This window comes from Schistocerca nitens, chromosome 3 (assembly GCF_023898315.1).
Source record: "Schistocerca nitens isolate TAMUIC-IGC-003100 chromosome 3, iqSchNite1.1, whole genome shotgun sequence".
NCBI lineage: Eukaryota > Metazoa > Arthropoda > Insecta > Orthoptera > Acrididae > Schistocerca > Schistocerca nitens.
The window spans coordinates 619,255,082-619,274,768 of NC_064616.1; the positions used below are offsets into that span (position 1 = coordinate 619,255,082).

Consider the following 19,687-nt stretch of genomic DNA (forward strand, 5'->3'; position numbering starts at 1 on the left):
CCTTTAGTTCTTCAATGTACTACCCCATTAGATCTTTGCTGAAATTCAATATTGTGAAGCACCAATAGGGCAGTGTAATTAGTGAGCATTTTCACATGTTTTAGTTGTAGGGTTTGCTGGATGCACCTTTATGCAAGAAGGGTACCACCTCTCAACTATTTCACTTACAAGTTACTAGAATGATTGCAGTTTTCTCTCTCGTTTCAAAACAGAGTATCATACTGTGAAACAATCAATGTTATGTTACAGTTCCCCTTTTTGAATTGTCGTCATCCTTGAAATTTTGTCCTACAATGTTTATTTCATTTGTTCTGTGCAATTAATGCCAAACTGTACACTCTTATAAGACCCACTTGTTGGTGATCTTAGTCAATGATACTAGATAATGAGTGGTCTAAACAATGATTTTTAAATTTTCTGTAAATCATCTATCAAGAAGTTTAATAATTTATTACAAATTTTTTTGTAAAATGGGCAAAAAACTAGTAAGATGGGGAAATGTTATGTTACTTTAAATAGGTTTTGTTCTTGTCTAACAGTGATCACAAACAATTCATGTATTTTCTTTCTGTGGTGCTTGTTTTCATTTGGTGTGAATTCCACTGAACATCCATTGTATGCACTGTGTCAGTGTGCCTAGCTACAGATTCATGCTAGGGCTTCTAACAAGTGGTGTGGGTAACAAATGGCTCCAACTTCAACGGGAAGAGTTACGTTCTGTGAAAAAATAAGTAGTTGTACATAAATCTGTTTTATACCCAACACTGCCAGGCTTCAATTCATTGGTAGGATACTGGGGAATGTGTAGTATGTCTAAAAAGAATATTGTTAAAAAAACAATGCAACATTCCCTCGAGTACTGCTCAAGTGTGTGCGAACCATGCCCCTTAAGACTAACAGAAGATATTAAATGTTGAAGAAGAAAGGAAGTACCAATGGTCACAGGTTTGTTTGACTTGTGGGAGGGGGTTATGGAAATTCTGAAAAACCTAACCTGACTTACTCTGTAACACCCATGAAAGAGTAGTTAAAAGTTTCAAGAACTAGTCTCAACTGAGGAATCTAGAAATAGACTACAGCCACCCTACGTACCACTCCTGTAGCGACTATGATTACAAAATCACACTAATTACAGTATGGGCAAAATCATTTAAGCAGTCATTATTCCCATAGTCCACACACTTATATTTAATCCTTGAGAAAACTTGGAAATTATACATACTTATCTGTGATATATAGGGGCCCAAAAATGTAGCATCTATTTTTGGCAAAATTTGCATCTATTTTTGCAATGTATTCATTTCTATTTTCGACAAAATTCACACCTATTTTCTTTCTTTTTAAATGATTAGACACACAAATTTAGAAGGTTGTCACACTACATGAATGAAGACAGACAAATTATTAGATCTTTGAAACTGACTGTTAAAAAAAGAGCTGACTGGGAACTTTTTGACTGAAATGTTCGATTTCGCTAAAACTTCAATACCTTTCTCTTCCGAAATGGCACTTTCCTTTGTTTGGCTGTATTTAAGCTTTCAAAAATGATTGTTCCGTTGAAAAGCAGCAGCATTTTCCCACCATTTAACTGAATGCGTCTCCAATATTAAGGTGTTTCTGGACATTGTTCAACTTTTCCTGCCAAATTTGAAGATTAAAAAATTTGCATACTATTTATTTCAACTTTTCATGGGCATTTACAGTCTAACAACCTATGCTCAACTACGCTACAGATAGAACTGACAAGGCACTTAGCATAGAAGTAGAACCGAATATAAAGCAACTTGATTTTAACATTGGGGGAAGAATTTCGGCACCATTGAAAAATGTTATAGATTTTGTTTTCCAATCGCTATAGCACAGAGGGCAGGCACTACTGGCCACGAGCATAAGCAGATTAGAGTTTTGAGAACCACAGGGAAAGGAGTGATGTGGGGAAACAAATCCCACCTCCATTTCGCTGGCAGCAGCCTACAGCAAAACTGACACATTTAACAGGGATCGCCGATCTCTTCTGGTGCTGTAAGGGTAATAATTGAAATCTGTGATGACCAGGATTAGCCACTTCACTTATTTCAAAATAAGAAAAGAAAAAAAACGAGCAACACACAACACAAGAATTCGGGGACAGCTACCACACAACTGCTTGTTGAAGCTAGCAGAGTATTGTTAATGATGTAGTTCAGGCCTGACCTCTAGCAGTATTCAATGCAACTAAAGTTCAAAATAAACAAATGTACACATTTTTTCCTTACAAACTGCTAGGTCCCTGGCTGAGTACTACATTGCATCATGCAACATGCGTCTTAAACAGACCATTCAACAGTCCACAATTGGCATGGCACCAGATCATTGAGCGCACTGATACATCATTGCATTCGTAAACATTATTTTCAAGTAGGTGGTTGCGCACATTATCTTTCCAAATTGAGCTTCGCCAGAAGATGTACAATACCAGTAACTTCTTAAATTTTCGATACTGTATGCAGAAAATAAAGCTATTTCAAATTATCTCTTTTAAATAGCTCATCCAGATACAATATGCTATGAAACAGCTTCTATTAAACAATTTTGTGTTTTCCTATTTTGATGCAGAATTTGCACCTCTCTAGCGACAATCTTTAATCTACAAAAACTTAAGGTGTTTTTTCTGTTATTCTGTCTTCTCAGAGATTTATATTCTACTCATGATTCAGAATAGTTTTCTTCACCTAGTGGCGGCTGTAACATTCCACCATGTTTCTCACAATGTCCAATTGGGTGTATTTCATTTGAATCCACCAAACGCCAAAAGTCATTCTTGTTGTCACTTCCATCCAGTCTTAGGCGCAAACGTGGTCCAAGAATACCAACAACAGAAGCAATACATGTAGAAGTCAAGTTCCTCGGGTCCAAAGCTTCTAGTTTCATTCCAATCTGAAAGTCGTTAGTTGGCGGAGTGAGAGCCTGTAAAACAACAGAACAACAGTACACTTTAATTCTTCCATGAGAATACTTGGGGAAAAATTTCATCACATATATGACTATTACAAAAGCTTTGTAACTAGAAAAGACTAAATATTTTGGTTAAAATGTTAACAATGAGATGAGTGTTTTTCTTTTAATGGGAGTTTGCATCTTTATTCCCTTGGAGTATTTTGAATGAAATTCAGATTGCCTGATTGTCTGCGATACTGATTCTCGCGCATATTGCACTGGAGTTAATAGCACCAAATTTCTCCCCTTCAGGAATGGTTATTTAAATACTGGAGGACTCAAGACTAACATGCTGGACTAGTAGGATAAAAATACCCATTCTTGAACAGGGGGTTCACCATAGGTTTTTAAGACAGCAGCTGGTACACTAGCAAGTGTGCATTTCCCATCTCATACAGGGTCACTGCTCAGCAATCAACCCCAACTTCTGATGCTGGGTGAAGTATTTCGATTGCATGTGCATCCTCTACTACATACAAATTGGTTTCCTTTTACAGGCCAATTATTTTTTTTTATTTCTGAAAACACTACATTATATGTAGTTCACATAAGGGTAGAGGGTTGGCAAATCCAGTTCTGAATAGCTGTGTTGACAACGGAACTTCAAACATTAACAGGAAAACCACGAGGTTATTCTGAGTTCTTCAGTACACCTTTCCATTGTTATCACCACTAGTGCCAGAAATGGAGCCAAGATGGCTAGTGTCTGAGGTACAGAAACCACCCTGCAGTGTTTGCCAGGTACACTCCACTATCACATCATCTATTATATGTCTTTACATATTACATGTGTGAGCACTGCAAAAGTAACATATTCCTGTGCACATCCAGATTCAAATGGCTCTGAGCACTATGGGACTCAACTGCTGTGGTTATAAGTCCACATCCAGATTCCCCAGTGGTCATCTAGGGGGAAAAAAAAAGTTAATGGTAAAATTCGGTGTTATTTCCTGCCAAAGTCGGTGTTATTTTTGTCAAATTTAGTGTTTTTAGCAAATTCAGTGCAAGTTTTTGCTAAATTTAGCGTCAATTTTGCCAAATTTGGTGATATTTTTTCGTAAAATTTGGAGTTTTTTGCCATATTCGATACTTCTGCCAAATTCAACATTTTCTGCCAAAGTCACTGTTTTTGCTGAATTTGCTGCAATTTTTTTAAAACTGAAGTTTTTCCAAATTTCATGTTTTATGCTAGATTCAGTATTTTTTTAAGTGCAATTTTTGATGTGACATCACAGTTCACTACAGTGTAAATGAACACTCATTTTAAGATCATTCACAGTAGTCACGGAAGGCTTCACACATTGCTCACTTGGCTGCCAAACACATTTCATTCAGAACATCTCTATCTGTAGCCCACATTTTGTTTTACACCTAATATCAAGTAGTCTTTGTTTCCTTAGAAATTTCTTTACTGTGAATGTATACCATGCAGATCTCTCCACCATGAACTGTTCTACTGGGTGCATGTCTTTCCTGGAGGATATTAGAAGTAAAATGCAATTTTAAGGGTACCTCGACATCATGGCCTGTAGTTTTTACTAGTGTTTTGAAATTTAATAACTCAAAAACTTTAACAGATATTGGAATGAGACATTAAGCATATAATTAGTATACAGCGACTTCTATGTGGGGGGAAAAATAAATAAAAAAAATAAAAACTGTGTAATTCATACTAAAGTGAATATTAGTTTTTAGCTAACTACTGAATTACGTGTAATTTTTATTTTAGGTGCACCGTACTTCCACACTATTAAAAATAAAAGGACAAAACAAATTTTATCCTTTAATTATTAATTTGTTGAAAGAGTAAACCAGCAATGTCTATCAATTTGTTGTTTTGTGTATTTAAAAAAAAATTTAGAAGTCAATTTTTTCTCCTAATAATTTAAGGACATATATGATATGTTCCTCCTTAAAATATTTAGTATTTGTCGAATAATGTAGCTCACTGTGTAGACAAGCACTACAATATTATTCATGCAAAATCTTGTTTTTGTAGCTTTAATATCGGTTGAGATAATGATAACTAAGTATGCAAAAACGCTGATTACACAAAATTGAAACTAAAGATTTGCATGTCATTTTCTGCTCAATGATACCATATCAAAACATTCCAGCTCCATAATCTTTTTGATTCTGACTGTCCTCTTCATCTTCTTTAGTTTTCTTTCTTTTATTTGTTATTCTGGCCTCCTTCACCATGCTTACAGCAGCTTTTTTGGATTCAGCGACATGTTGCCTGTCCACTTGTAGCAGCCCAATTTTCATGTTGCCTCCAGCTTTGATGCCTAGTCTGCTCAGATTTTTAATCTGCTTGTTACTCCATCATTAAAACATATTATGGCAGCCATCACACCAATCTGAAAAGCAGTTTCTGGCAAGCATTTGCAAATACAAATATTGAAGCTTTCATTCAGAATCTAGGTTCTGCCATGTAAACACTTTTTTAGGAGTTTGCAATCTGAAAGATCTCTATAATGGCTTTAGTTCTATCCCAACAGTTTCTGTCATAGGGTGTGCATGTGTATGTTTACCCCATTTGCTCCACACCTGTTCTACTTGCACCATGAAGTGTTTCATTTTGAGTAGAGGGCATGCCGTGGATGCTCGCTCACCAGTGGATAATCAACAAAACAGAGTTGCCCAAATTGCTTTTCTCATCTCACTGACATTTTCACTGTTTCTCCTGATAGCTAGACTGCAATATTCTGTGAGGTTTCCTATTTTTGATTTGGTGTGTATACCATGTCCATCAATTGCTTTACCATGACAGAGGTTTTTTTTCTGTCACGTCCTTGCAGTTGCCTATATCTTGCCCCCATTCTCTCCTGCACGTGTCCTGTACATTCCTTTTTTTCGGTTTCACCATATGGTTTAATGGCCACAGACCTACTGAAGCCTTTAGTCACCAGCATCAAGGTAGTGAGTGTATCACACATCATGCCTAAGGATTTTTTTTAAAAAAGAAAAAAGACTGCCCCCTTGCTTTCAAGACCACCACTGAAACCTTGTCAGTTTTTGTCACATTTGTGTTCATATACCTTATTTGGCACAACCTTGGCAGTGCTTTGTAAGACATTCATAGTTGAGCACCTTGCCTGTTCCTACAGGGGTAACTGTGACAATTCCATTCAGCAACGTGTGACCTCTCTTCTGGCACGAACCATCCAATGCAGCAACAATATCAGCAGATTCACAGTTTCTTTCGCTGACCTACAGATACCCATTTCACTGACTTCTGTTGGGGCATTATGCAAATGTTTATAATACTGTTCAAACTTGACAGGTAGCAGTGGGAGATCCATCTGGGCTGCTTTTCTTCCCTTCCCAATACAACCTATGGCATAAACAAGGCAAATATTCACTTCACTATATTTTGTGCACGTTACAGGAGATGTCATTCTACATTTCGTTACTTTACACACTTGACATTCAACTAAAATTTTGCTGGATAGGCCTCTTCTCTTACTTATGTCCTCACTAAACATAAAGGATTTTGCACTATTACAGTGTTTACATTTAGCAACAGGCAAAAGCAATTCTGAAAGCTCAATTCTGGCATTTTATGATATAAAACGGTTCAAATACACAGTCAGAACAACAAGTTTACAACATGAAGGACTGCAATAAATCCCTGCTCATACTACAGTTGATACATCTTTCAAGGATATTACAAAAATGAGTTGCTATGGAAATAGCAGCGCCAAAATTGAATACAAGACATTGTAGGCAATTTTGCGTGTTTCACAGCACTGTGACAGATAGGTGTTCATGTGCTGCATCTGCTTTAGAAAGGCTCCTAAACATGGAAATGAGGAGGTACTATTCGTAAGGTATATTTTTTTTTTCAATCAGGAAGAATTACAGAAATTTATTAAATAAAAAATAATTCATCTTTTGGGTCCTCATGATGTCCAGGTTCCCTTAATATGCAGTAACTATCTATTACTATTACCAAACTATCACCTCAGATTCATAACATTTTTATATGGCAAAATTAGAATTTTCCAAACTTCTCATACAAAAATTTCATTTCACCTCTTGCTCCTCACCTTCTCTTCCAACTCACACTCCGTCAAACTACTATACACCTATGTCCAAGAGCACAGGTCAAAGACATACTAATGGCGATGTTACGTTGGCAACACTACAAAACGCAAACCACAATATGTACTCAGAAGTATAAAAGTAAACAGAAAAAAGTGGTGTGCAAAAAAGTTTGCTGTGTAAAATGTGAAAAATGCATAGTTCTGTAGAACAACTAAAAGTTAGACTGCAAGTATCAGTGTCTAATGAAGAAAAACTCTATAAAGATGTGCTAGCAAATGGAATTTCCCGAGCCGAAATCACCATAAGTAAAAAGCACAGTACTGCCAATGAACTGATTTTTTATCTTAAAAACAAATAAAATTACAAATATCTTTAATTACAGATCACTGATGGTGCTTTACCTTAATAAAGCGAAACGTATCTGGTGGGGAAAAAAAATGTGCCTTCCCTTGTAGTTGCAATGACAAAATGAAAATATCTTCGGGAATTGTAAAGCATCTATGGGAAATATGGCCACACAAATGAAGAATTTAACAAACTGCAAATTCTCCAGTTAGATAGAACAATCTTCTCCAATGAATCACTATTATCAGTTTCTTACAGCATCTGCAACATGTCCTCCATTTAACATGATGAAGGGGTAGCAGAGTAGCCACATGAACTATGAGGGGGGGGGGGGAGGGGGAGGGGAACCATCTCAGTTAGTAAATGTTATGACAGATAACAATTTAAATTACATACACTGACCAGCCAGAACATTTTGACCGCCCACCTAATAGCTGGTATGTCCACCTTTGGCATGGATAGCAATGGTGACGCATCATGGCATGGACATAATGAGGCCTTTGTAGGTCACTGGAGAGAGTTGGCACCACATCTGCAGACACAAGTCACTTAATTCCTGTAAATTCCATGGAGGGGAGCAATGATCTCTGACACCATATTCAATCACATCCCAGATGTATTCAACCAGGTCCAGAACTGGTGAGTTGGGGGGCCAGCACATCGAATGGAATTCGCCACAGTGTTCCTTGAACCACTCCATCACACTCCTGGCCTTGTGACATGGTGCATTATCTTGTTGAAAAAAAGCCACTGCCATTGGGAAATATGATCATTGTAAAGGGGTGTACATGGTCTGCAACCAGTGTGTGATACTCCTTGGCCATCAAGGTGCCTTGCATGAGGTTCACTGGACCCATGGATGCCCAAGTGAATGTTCCCCAGAGCATAATGGAGCTGCTGACAGCTTGTCTCCATCCTACAGTACTACTGATGTGGGCCAGGTAAATGCACAGTGGGCAGGACATTTATAAATGTGTATTTTCCTGGGAATTTTGCCAAAGCAGTTTTAAATGACCAAAATCTATATATCAACGGTTGCTTCGTCAGGAAAGAGGGAAGGAGAGGGAAAGACGAAAGGATGTGGGTTTTAAGGGAGAGGGTAAGGAGTCATTCCAATCCCGGGAGCGGAAAGACTTACCTTAGGGGGAAAAAAGGACGGGTATACACTCGCACACACACACGTATCCATCCACACATATACAGACACAAGCAGACATATTTAAAGACAAAGAGTTTGGGCAGAGATGTCAGTCGAGGCGGAAGTGCAGAGGCAAAGATGTTGTTGAATGACAGGTGAGGTATGAGTGGCGGCAACTTGAAATTAGCGGAGATTGAGGCCTGGTGGGTAACGGGAACAGAGGATATATTGAAGAGCAAGTTCCCATCTCCGGAGTTCGGATAGGTTGGTGTTGGTGGGAAGTATCCAGATAACCCGGACGGTGTAACACTGTGCCAAGATGTGCTGGCCGTGCACCAGGGCATGTTTAGCCACAGGGTGATCCTCATTACCAACAAATACTGTCTGCCTGTGTCCATTCATGCCAATGGACAGTTTGTTGCTGGTCATTCCCACATAGAATGCATCACAGTGTAGGCAGGTCAGTTGGTAAATCACGTGGGTGCTTTCACACGTGGCTCTGCCTTTGATCGTGTACACCTTCCGGGTTACAGGACTGGAGTAGGTGATGGTGGGAAGGTGCATGGGACAGGTTTTACACCGGGGGCGGTTACAAGGATAGGAGCCAGAGGGTAGGGAAGGTGGTTTGGGGATTTCATAGGGATGAACTAACAGGTTACGAAAGTTAGGTGGACGGCGGAAAGACACTCTTGGTGGAGTGGGGAGGATTTCATGAAGGATGGATCTCATTTCAGGGCAGGATTTGAGGAAGTCGTATCCCTGCTGTAGAGCCACATTCCGAGTCTGGTCCAGTCCCGGAAAGTATCCTGTCACAAGTGGGGCACTTTTGTGGTTCTTCTGTGGGAGGTTCTGGGTTTGAGGGGATGAGGAAGTGGCTCTGGTTATTTGCTTCTGTACCAGGTAGGAGGGGTAGTTACGGGATACAAAAGCTGTTGTCAGGTTGTTGGTGTAATGGTTCAGGGATTACCTTGGCAAACTTTGGTAATCCCATTCCCGATGTCCAGGCGGAGCTTCAAGGAATCCTCAGAACCTTAGGCCCCCTGCAAAACCTTTCACCTGACTCCATCAACCTCCTGACCCCACCGACACCCCGCACCCCTACCTTCTACCTTCTTCCTAAAATTCACAAACCCAATCATCCCGGCCGCCCCATTGTAGCTGGTTACCAAGCCCCCACAGAACGTATCTCTGCCTACGTAGATCAACACCTTCAACCCATTACATGCAGTCTCCCATCCTTCATCAAAGACAACAAACACTTTCTCGAACGCCTGGAATCCTTACCCAATCTGTTACCCCCGGAAACCATCCTTGTAACCATTGATGCCACTTCCTTATACACAAATATTCCGCACATCCAGGGCCTCGTTGCGATGGAGCATTTCCTTTCATGCCGATCACCTGCCACCCTACCTAAAACCTCTTTCCTCATTACCTTAGCCAGCTTCATCCTGACCCACAACTTCTTCACTTTTGAAGGCCAGACATACCAACAATTAAAGGGAACAGCCATGGATACCAGGATGGCCCCCTCGTACACCAACCTATTCATGGGTCGCTTAGATGAAGCCTTCTTGGTTACCCAGGCCTGTCAACCCAAAGTTTGGTACAGATTTATTGATGACATCTTCATGATCTGGACTCACAGTGAAGAAGAACTCCAGAATTTCCTCTCCAACCTCAACTCCTTTGGTTCCATCAGATTCACCTGGTCCTACTCCAAATCCCACGCCACTTTCCTTGACGTTGACCTCCATCTGTCCAATGGCCAGTTTCACAAGTCCGTCCACATCAAACCCACCAACAAGCAACAGTACCTCCATTATGACAGCTGCTACCCATTCCACATCAAACGGTCCCTTCCCTACAGCCTAGGTCTTCGTGGCAAACAAATCTGCTCCAGTCCGGAATCCCTGAACCATTACACCAACAACCTGACAACAGCTTTTGTATCCCGTAACTACCCCTCCTACCTGGTACAGAAGCAAATAACCAGAGCCACTTCCTCATCCCCTCAAACCCAGAACCTCCCACAGAAGAACCACAAAAGTGCCCCACTTGTGACAGGATACTTTCCGGGACTGGACCAGACTCGGAATGTGGCTCTACAGCAGGGATACGACTTCCTCAAATCCTGCCCTGAAATGAGATCCATCCTTCATGAAATCCTCCCCACTCCACCAAGAGTGTCTTTCCGCCGTCCACCTAACTTTCGTAACCTGTTAGTTCATCCCTATGAAATCCCCAAACCACCTTCCCTACCCTCTGGCTCCTATCCTTGTAACCGCCCCCGGTGTAAAACCTGTCCCATGCACCCTCCCACCACCACCTACTCCAGTCCTGTAACCCGGAAGGTGTACACGATCAAAGGCAGAGCCACGTGTGAAAGCACCCACGTGATTTACCAACTGACCTGCCTACACTGTGATGCATTCTATGTGGGAATGACCAGCAACAAACTGTCCATTCGCATGAATGGACACAGGCAGACAGTGTTTGTTGGTAATGAGGATCACCCTGTGGCTAAACATGCCTTGGTGCACGGCCAGCACATCTTGGCACAGTGTTACACCGTCCGGGTTATCTGGATACTTCCCACCAACACCAACCTATCCGAACTCCGGAGATGGGAACTTGCTCTTCAATATATCCTCTGTTCCCGTTACCCACCAGGCCTCAATCTCCGCTAATTTCAAGTTGCCGCCACTCATACCTCACCTGTCATTCAACAACATCTTTGCCTCTGCACTTCCGCCTCGACTGACATCTCTGCCCAAACTCTTTGTCTTTAAATATGTCTGCTTGTGTCTGTATATGTGTGGATGGATACGTGTGTGTGTGCGAGTGTATACCCGTCCTTTTTTCCCCCTAAGGTAAGTCTTTCCGCTCCCGGGATTGGAATGACTCCTTACCCTCTCCCTTAAAACCCACATCCTTTCGTCTTTCCCTCTCCTTCCCTCTTTCATGACGAAGCAACCGTTGGTTGCGAAAGCTAGAATTTTGTGTGTATGTTTGTGTGTCTATCGACCTGCCAGCGCTTTCGTTTGGTAAGTCACATTATCTTTGTTTTTAGATATATTTTTCCCACGTGGAATGTTTCTCTCTATTTTATATATATAAATAAAGGGATGATACTCCCAATATTAATAACAATAATAATAATAATAATAATAATAATGGTTTATTTGTCCATAATAACTTTTACAGTTGTGGACATAGTCAGTCAGTACATACATGAACAATAATAATAGTTCAGTAGTAGAAATAAAGTACATACAACATTAAAAATCCTTGATGGAGTACAAACATTTAGCAATTAACAGCTGCTTTAATTTTATTTTAAATATGTTTCCTTTTAACATTTTTATGGTATTTGGCAGTCTGTTGTAAAAAAATCTTCCAGCAGAAAATGGATTATGATCAGTTGCTTTTATATTTCTGAATTTTATGTGGTAATCCTCTTTCTTCCTTGTATTATAACTATGGATATGACTATTTATTATACTGTGCTCCATATTTTCTTTTACAAACAGTATAGTCCTTAGAACATATAATGAATACACTGTTAGTATATTATACTTAATGAAGTATTCTCTACCGGATAGACATTTACTAATATTCGCTATTATCCTTAATTGCTCTCTTCTGGGCTCTAAAAGCCGTATCCATGTATACCATTGGTGCCCCGGTCCAAATCTCAATACTGTATTGTAGGTGGGAGTGTGTAATACCAAAATAGATTTGTCGTAAGACTGGTAACGCTATTATGCTAGAAACGCGTTTTAGCAGGTGGATATTACACGAGATTTTTTTTTACACATCTAGCTGATGTGCTCCTTCCATGTAAGATGTTCATCAACTATAATACCTAGGAATTTACGTTTATCAGTTGTTTCAATTGATAACTCTGGATCAGTATCCATTTGTCTTGATTTGTAATTTAGCATAAACTCCATTAGAATTGTCTTTTCCTTATTTAATGCCAATTTATTTTTAGTCATATATTCTGTGATGAGGCTAGTGTTCTTCATATTATTTTGCACTGCTAGCTGTTTTGTAGGGCCCCAGCTTATGAAGGAGGTGTGGTCGGCATAATTCACAAGGTCTGCATTTTTTGGAATTATTATGTCATTGATGTACAAATGGCTCTGAGCACTATTCGACTTAACTTCTGAGGTCATCAGTTGCCTAGAACTCAGAACTAATTAAACCTAACCAACCTAAGGACACCACACACATCCATGCCCAAGGCAGGATTCGAACCTGCGACCGTAGCGGTCGCTCGGCTCCAGACTGTAGCGCCTAGAACCGCACGGCCACTCCGGCCGGCATTGATGTACACAATGAACAGAAAAGGCCCAATAATACTTCCCTGAGGAACTCCACAGTTAAGAATTTTATAAGATGATTTTACTGTTTGTATAAGTCCCGTGATTGTATGATACAACTTTACACATTGTCTCCTGTCAGCAAGGTACGATCTTAACAAATCTAATGCCACTCCTCTGACCCCATAAGTTTCTAACTCGTGTAGAAGAATGGAGTGATTTACAGTATCAAAAGCCTTAGATAGGTCTAGAAAGGTGCCAATAACTTTGTTTCCATCATCAAGTTTATTCAATACAGCTTGAATAAATGTGGCTATGGCTGTTATTGTAGACTTGCCCTTCCTGAAAGCGTCTTGAGAACTTTTTAATATATTGTACTTAGAGAAAAATGATTCCATTTGATCAAGAAATAGCCTTTCCAACAACTTACTAAGTTCTGATGTCAATGAAATAGGACTATAATTTTGTACATCAGGAGTTTTTTCCCTTTTTATGCACTGGTCTTATTTCAGTGACTTAACAAGTCAGGAAATGACCCCTGTCTGAAAGAGCGGTTTATTAAATGCCGCAGTGGCATTATTAACTCATTACTGCATTCTTTCAGAAATTTGGCTGAGATGTCATCCCAGCCACTGGATGTACCTGATTTTAAGTTGGAAATGGTTATCAGGATTTCCTGTTCTGTAACACACCTCAGGAAGAATGAATTACTGACATTACTCGGATTTAGCACCTGCGGTGGGTTGATCACATCCTCCTTACTCATCTTACTAAATTGATCTATGAATCTCTCGCATACTTCTTTTGGGTCACTAACAAATTTTTCATTGCCCCTTATTATTATGTTGATACACAATGCCTTGTCATTCCCCCCACTTTCCTTCTTTACTATATTCCACGCTGTTTTGCTAACATTACAGGATTGACTCATCTGTTCTGCATACTTCTGTGCCTTTAATGTCTTAAATGCTTGCCTATAGGTTTTTCTACAGGCTTTGTATTTAGACTGAAAGTACTGCAGTTTGGTGTCTTTAAAAAGAATATATAGATCATTCATGTCATTCTTTAATTTCATCACATTAGGGGGGAGTTCAAGATTCCTGGAACTGTTAGTTTTCTTTAGTATTTTGACCCTTGGGCATACTTGATTTAGACAATGGGTTAATGTTGTATAAAATATTTCCCACTTCATTAATGTCTTCTGTTGCATATAGGCCTACCCGATACCAGTTTGTGTGTGACAGTTTTTCCTTTAATGCATGATAGTCAAGCTTTCTTTTATAAGTAAATTGTTCCTTATGAGATATTATTTCTTTGTCAGTGTGAAGCTCTAGGACTAATGCACTATGATCCGAAATGTGGTTCTCAACAGTTCCAACTACATGGTCCTCCTTACTGTAATATATCAATATATCTAAGGTAACTTACATTATTAGTTAAGGAGTCAATGTTCACATCCCCTACTATTATAGTCTGTTTTTTTATGAGGTGGGAGTTTATCAATAAGTTCCTCTAAATGGCAAAAGAATTCTTCCATGTTACTGTTAGGGGATCTGTACAAGCTAGCTATTATTAAACTGCTATATCTGAGCTTTACTCTTATGGCAGCTATTTCAAAGACCATCTCACATGCAAGTTTATCCATCCAATCAATTTTTTCGCACTGGACATTATTTTTGACAAATATCAGCACCACCACCCTTATATTGTTCCCTATAATAGACACTGACAATTTTATAATTACTTAAATCAATGATGGATAATTCTTCAGTTTTGCACCCTAGTTCATTCACAAGATAAATATGAGGGCTACTAACACTTAGAAATTCGTCAATTTGTTCAATTTTATTGGTAATATATTGGACATTTTGCGATATTATTTTGATTTTACTGTGATTTGTGATGTTATCAAGTACTTTACCTTCACGTATGTATGGTGAAGGCTGAGTTAGTCTAAAAAAGTTTGTCGGACTTCTTTCAGTTGTGAACAAACTGTTTTTATATATTTAGTTTTTCAGTTCGATTCTTTCTTTTATGATTAAATTTCATTTTTCACACAAATAGCATTTACCTGCATAATTTAAGTGTAATCCGTGGGATGTGTTGACCTCTATCCAACTTTCCTATATCTAGAATATAACTATTTCCATAGTTTGAACATAGTGCCTTAATTCTAATATTCGTTTTTCGTATTAAAAAGTTCGTAAATGTTTACACTTAAATCTATGTATATCATTCATTGCCTTTATTACTACGAGTGAAGGGAAAGAAGAAAGAACCATCTCTCACTCTTCTCTCTCAAAGACACACACACACACACACACACACACACACACACACACACACACACACACACACACACACACCAGAATAACTGTGTAGTGATAAGCAAATATATATATATATATATATATATATATATATATATATATATAAAACCCTTGTCCTTCGGTCATTGTTTTGTATTGTACCACAATTTATAATCCTTGTCAAATCTCTGATTATTACTGAAAAATGATTACTGATAACAAAATCATTACTAAATGTATTAAACAGCTCATGTGTGTTTCTTGATGATAAATGTCTTCTTAAATGTTAAACCATTTTCAGTGTGTGTGTGTGTGGGGGGGGGGGGGGGGGGCTTTACTATAAGATGTAGCGACATTTGAAACAGACTGCCGTCTGCTTCACATCTCCTGTGCAGCAAGCTACGTAAATTTAAGTATTAACTGTGTTTTTCTTACTTGTCACTTCTTTTTCAGTGTGTTTTTGCTTTCAGGAAGCTTTAAGTTTTGAATACTAGTAATAGTGTTCCATAGATTTCGTGTTTGTTTTGAATACAGTCAGAGAGTCCCTTAATTCAGCTGTAGTGCCAGTAATGCTAGTGTTTGTTTTGAATACAGTACAGAGACAGGTAATGCGTATTTTCATTGTTTCCAACAAGAAGTGTCTAGTATCCACAGTTTCGTCAGCTATCAGCCGCCTTTAGTGAATTAGCAGTCTAGTTAAAAGTTGATTAGCTCTCTACAGTAAATTGTTGATTTCTTAGGATGGATAGGATGTGTGACTGCTGTGTAAGGACTCAGGAGGAGCTGGCCACTGTTCGCGAACAGCAGAACGTGCTGATGGCCGCGGTCAGCCGTCTTCAGGCTGCTGCCTCGGAGTGTAGCGGCAGTGGGGAGTCTGGTGCGTCGCATGGTGCACCCCAGGTGCTACATGCTTCACCCACGGTCCCTGCTGTGAGACATCTTCGCAGGTACCGGGTGCGGTTGGGCCACCCTCTCCCCAATGGGAGTGGCGGGTTCAGCGGCGTTCACGGTGCACGAGGCAGAGGGTCAATGTGGAGGCTGGCCGTGTGGAATCGCCCACTCTGCCTGTGAGTGGACATGTGACCGTTCCTTCAGCAAGGTCTGAGCAGGAACACGGGGGGAGGAGTTTATTAGTGATTGGGAGCTCCAATGTTAAGCGGGTGATGGAGCCCCCTAGGGAAATAGTGGAAAGGTCGGGAAAGAAGGTCAGTGTTCACTCTGTCTGCTTGCCGGGGGGTCTCATCTGAGATGTGGAGGAGGCCCTGCCAGCGGGCGGCAATAGAGAGCACTGGGTGCACCCAACTGCAAATTGTTGCTCATGTCGGCACCAATGACTCCTGCCAGCTGGGTTCAAAGGTCATCCTTGGTACATACATGCTGTTGGCGGAGTTGGTGAAGGCAGAAAGCCTCACTTGCGGCGTTGAATCTGAGCTAACTATTTGTAGTGTTGTTCCCAGAACCGATCGCGGTCCTCTGGTTTGGAGCCAAGTGGAAGGCTTAAACCAGAGGCTCTGACAATTCTGCGGAGATCTGGGGTGCAAATTTCTCAACTTCCGTTATTGGGTGAATAAATGTAGGGTCCCCCTGAATAGGTCTGGTGTGCACTACACGCAGGAAGCGGCTACAAGGGTAGCAAATTACATATGGAGTGCACATGTGGGTTTTTTAGGTTCGAGAATTCCCTACCTAGGTCCGACAAGACACCTCCTGAGACGCGACAAGGTAGCAGTAGGCAAAACGCAACAGGGAATGACAATATTAATGTGGTAATGGTAAACTGCAGCAGCATTTATAGAAAGGTCCCAGAACTGCTCTCATTAATAAATGGTCACAATGCCCACATAGTACTAGGGACGGAAAGTTGGCTGAAACCAGTTGTAAACAGTAATTAAATTCTAAACTCAGATTGGAATGTATACCGCAGAGACAGGCTGGACAGTGAAGGGGAAGGCGTGTTTATAGCGATAAGAAGTGCAATAGTATCGAAGGAAATTGACGGAGATTCGAAATGTGAAATAATTTGGGTGAAGGTCAGGGTTAAAGCAGGCTCAAACATGGTAATTGAATGTCTCTATAGGCCCCCTGGCTTAGCAGCTGTTGTGGCTGAGCACCTGAAGGATAATTTGGAAAATATTTCGAGTAGATTTCCCCACCATGTTATAGTTCGGGTGGAGATTTTAATTTGCCGGATATAGGCTGGGAGACTCAAACGTTCATAACGGGTGGCAGAGACAAAGAATCCAGTGAAATTTTTTAAGTGCTTTATCTGAAAACTACCTTGAGCAGTTAAACAGAGAACCGACTCGTGGCGATAACATATTACCCATTCTGGTGATGAACAGACCCAAACTATTTGAAACAGTTAACGCAGAACAGTGAATCAGCGATCATAAAGCAGATACAGCATTGGTGATCTCAGCCGTAAATAGAAATATAAAAAAAGGTAGGGAGATTTTTCTGTTCAGCAAAAGTGACAAAAAGCAGAGTACAGAGTACCTGACGGCTCAACACAAAAGTTTTGTCTCAAGTACAGATAGTGTTGAGGATCAGTGGACAAAGTTCAAAACCATCGTGCAATATGCATCTGATGAGTATGTGCCAAGCAATATCGTAAGAGATGGAAAAGAGCCACTGTGGTACAACAACCGAGTTAGAAAACTGCTATGGAAGCAAAGGGAACTTCACAGCAAACATAAACAAAGCCAAAGCCTTGTAGGCGAACAAAAATTACACGAAGCGAAATGTAGTGTGAGGAGGGCTATGCGAGTGCGTTCAACGAATTCGAAAGTAAAGTTCTATGTACTGACTTGGCAGAAAATCTTATGTCAAAGCGGTAGGTGGATCAAAACAAAGTGGCCAGACACTCTGTGACCAAACTGGTACTGAAACAGAGGATGACAGACCAAAGGCCAAAATACTAAATGTCTTTTTCCAACGCTGTTTCACATAGGAAGACTGCACTGTAGTTCCTTCTTTAGATTGTCACACAGATGACAAAATGGTAGATATCTAAATAGATGAGAGAGGGATAGAAAAACAATTAAAATCGCTCAAAAGAGGATAGGCTGCTGGACCTGATGGGATAGCAGTTCGATTTTACACAGAGTGCAGGAAGAAAATTGCCCCCCCCCCCCCCCCCCCCCTATTGCAGCGGTGTACTGTAGGGTCTAGAAGAACGTAGCATTCCGAAAGATTGGAAAAGGGCACAGGTCATTGCAGTTTTCAAGAAGGGATGTCGAACAGATGTGCAGAACTATAGACCTTTATCTCTAACATGGATTAGTTGTAGAATTTTGGAACACTTATTATGTTCCAGTATAATGACTTTTCTGAAGACTAGAAATCTAATCTGTAGGAATCAGCATGGGTTTTGAAAAAGACTATCGTGTGAAACCCAGCTCGCGCTATTCGTCCACAAGACTCAGAGGGCCACAGACACGGGTTCCCAGGTAGATGCCATGTTTCTTGACTTCTGCAAGGCGTTTGATACAGTTCCCCACAGTCGTTTAATGAACAAAGTAAGAGCATATAGACTATCAGACCAATTGTGCGTTGGATTAAAGAGTTCCTAGATAACAGAACGCAACATGTCATTCTCAATGGAGAGAAGTCATCCGAAGTAATAGTGATTTCAGTTGTGCCGCAAGGGAGTGTTGTAGGACCGTTGCTATTCACAATATATATAATTGACCTAGTGAATAACATTGGAAGTTCTCTGAGGCTTTTTGCAGACAATGATGTAGTATATCGAGAGGTTGTAACAACGGAAAATTGTATTGAAATGCAGGTGGATCTGCAATGAATTGACACATGGTGCAGGAAATGGCAACTGAATCTCAATGTAGACAAGTGTAATGTGCTGCGAATACATAGAAAGAAAGATCCTTTATCATTTAGCTACAATAGAGCAGGTCAGCAACTGGAAGCAGTTAATTCCATAAATTATCTGGGAGTGGGCATTAGGAGTGATTTAAAATGGAATGACCATATAAAATTAATCATCAGTAAAGCAGATACCAGACTGAGATTCATTGGAAGAATCCTAAGGAAATGAAGTCCAAAAACAAAGGAAGTAGGTTACAGTACACTCGTTCACCCACTGTTTGAATACTGCTCAACGGTGTGGGATCCGTAACAGATAGGGTTGATAGAAGAGAGAGGGAAGATCCAACGGAGAGCAGCGCACTTCGTTACAGGATCATTTAGTAATCACGAAAGCATTACAGAGATGATAGAAGAGTCTGCAAGAGGGACGCTCAGTAGCTCGGTACGGGATTTTGTTGAAGCTTCGAAAACATACCTCCACTGAGGAGTCAAGCAGTATATTGCTTCCTCCTACGTATATCTCGCGAAGGGACCGTGAGGATAAAATCAGAGAGATTAGAGCCCACACAGAGGCATACCGACAATCTTCCTTTCCATGAACAATACGAGACTGGAGTAGAAGAGGAACCGATAGAGGTACTCAAGGTGTCCTCCGCCACACACCGTCAGGTGGCTTGCGGAGTATGGATGTAGATGTAGACTACAGTTTTCTATTG

The 19,687-nt window shown here is 40.2% G+C and overlaps 1 protein-coding gene across 2 annotated transcripts in view; it reads right to left on the bottom strand.

Annotated features, from left to right (window-relative positions):
• The window catches only part of LOC126248555 (polycomb protein Scm), a 197,114-nt gene that overhangs the window by 113,750 nt on the left and 63,677 nt on the right, over positions 1–19,687 (bottom strand). For both annotated transcript variants that reach the window (XM_049949639.1, XM_049949638.1), the window contains exon 6: positions 2,712–2,946. In XM_049949639.1, coding sequence (XP_049805596.1) covers positions 2,712–2,946 — 235 coding nt within the window. The remainder of the gene's footprint in view (positions 1–2,711; positions 2,947–19,687) is intronic.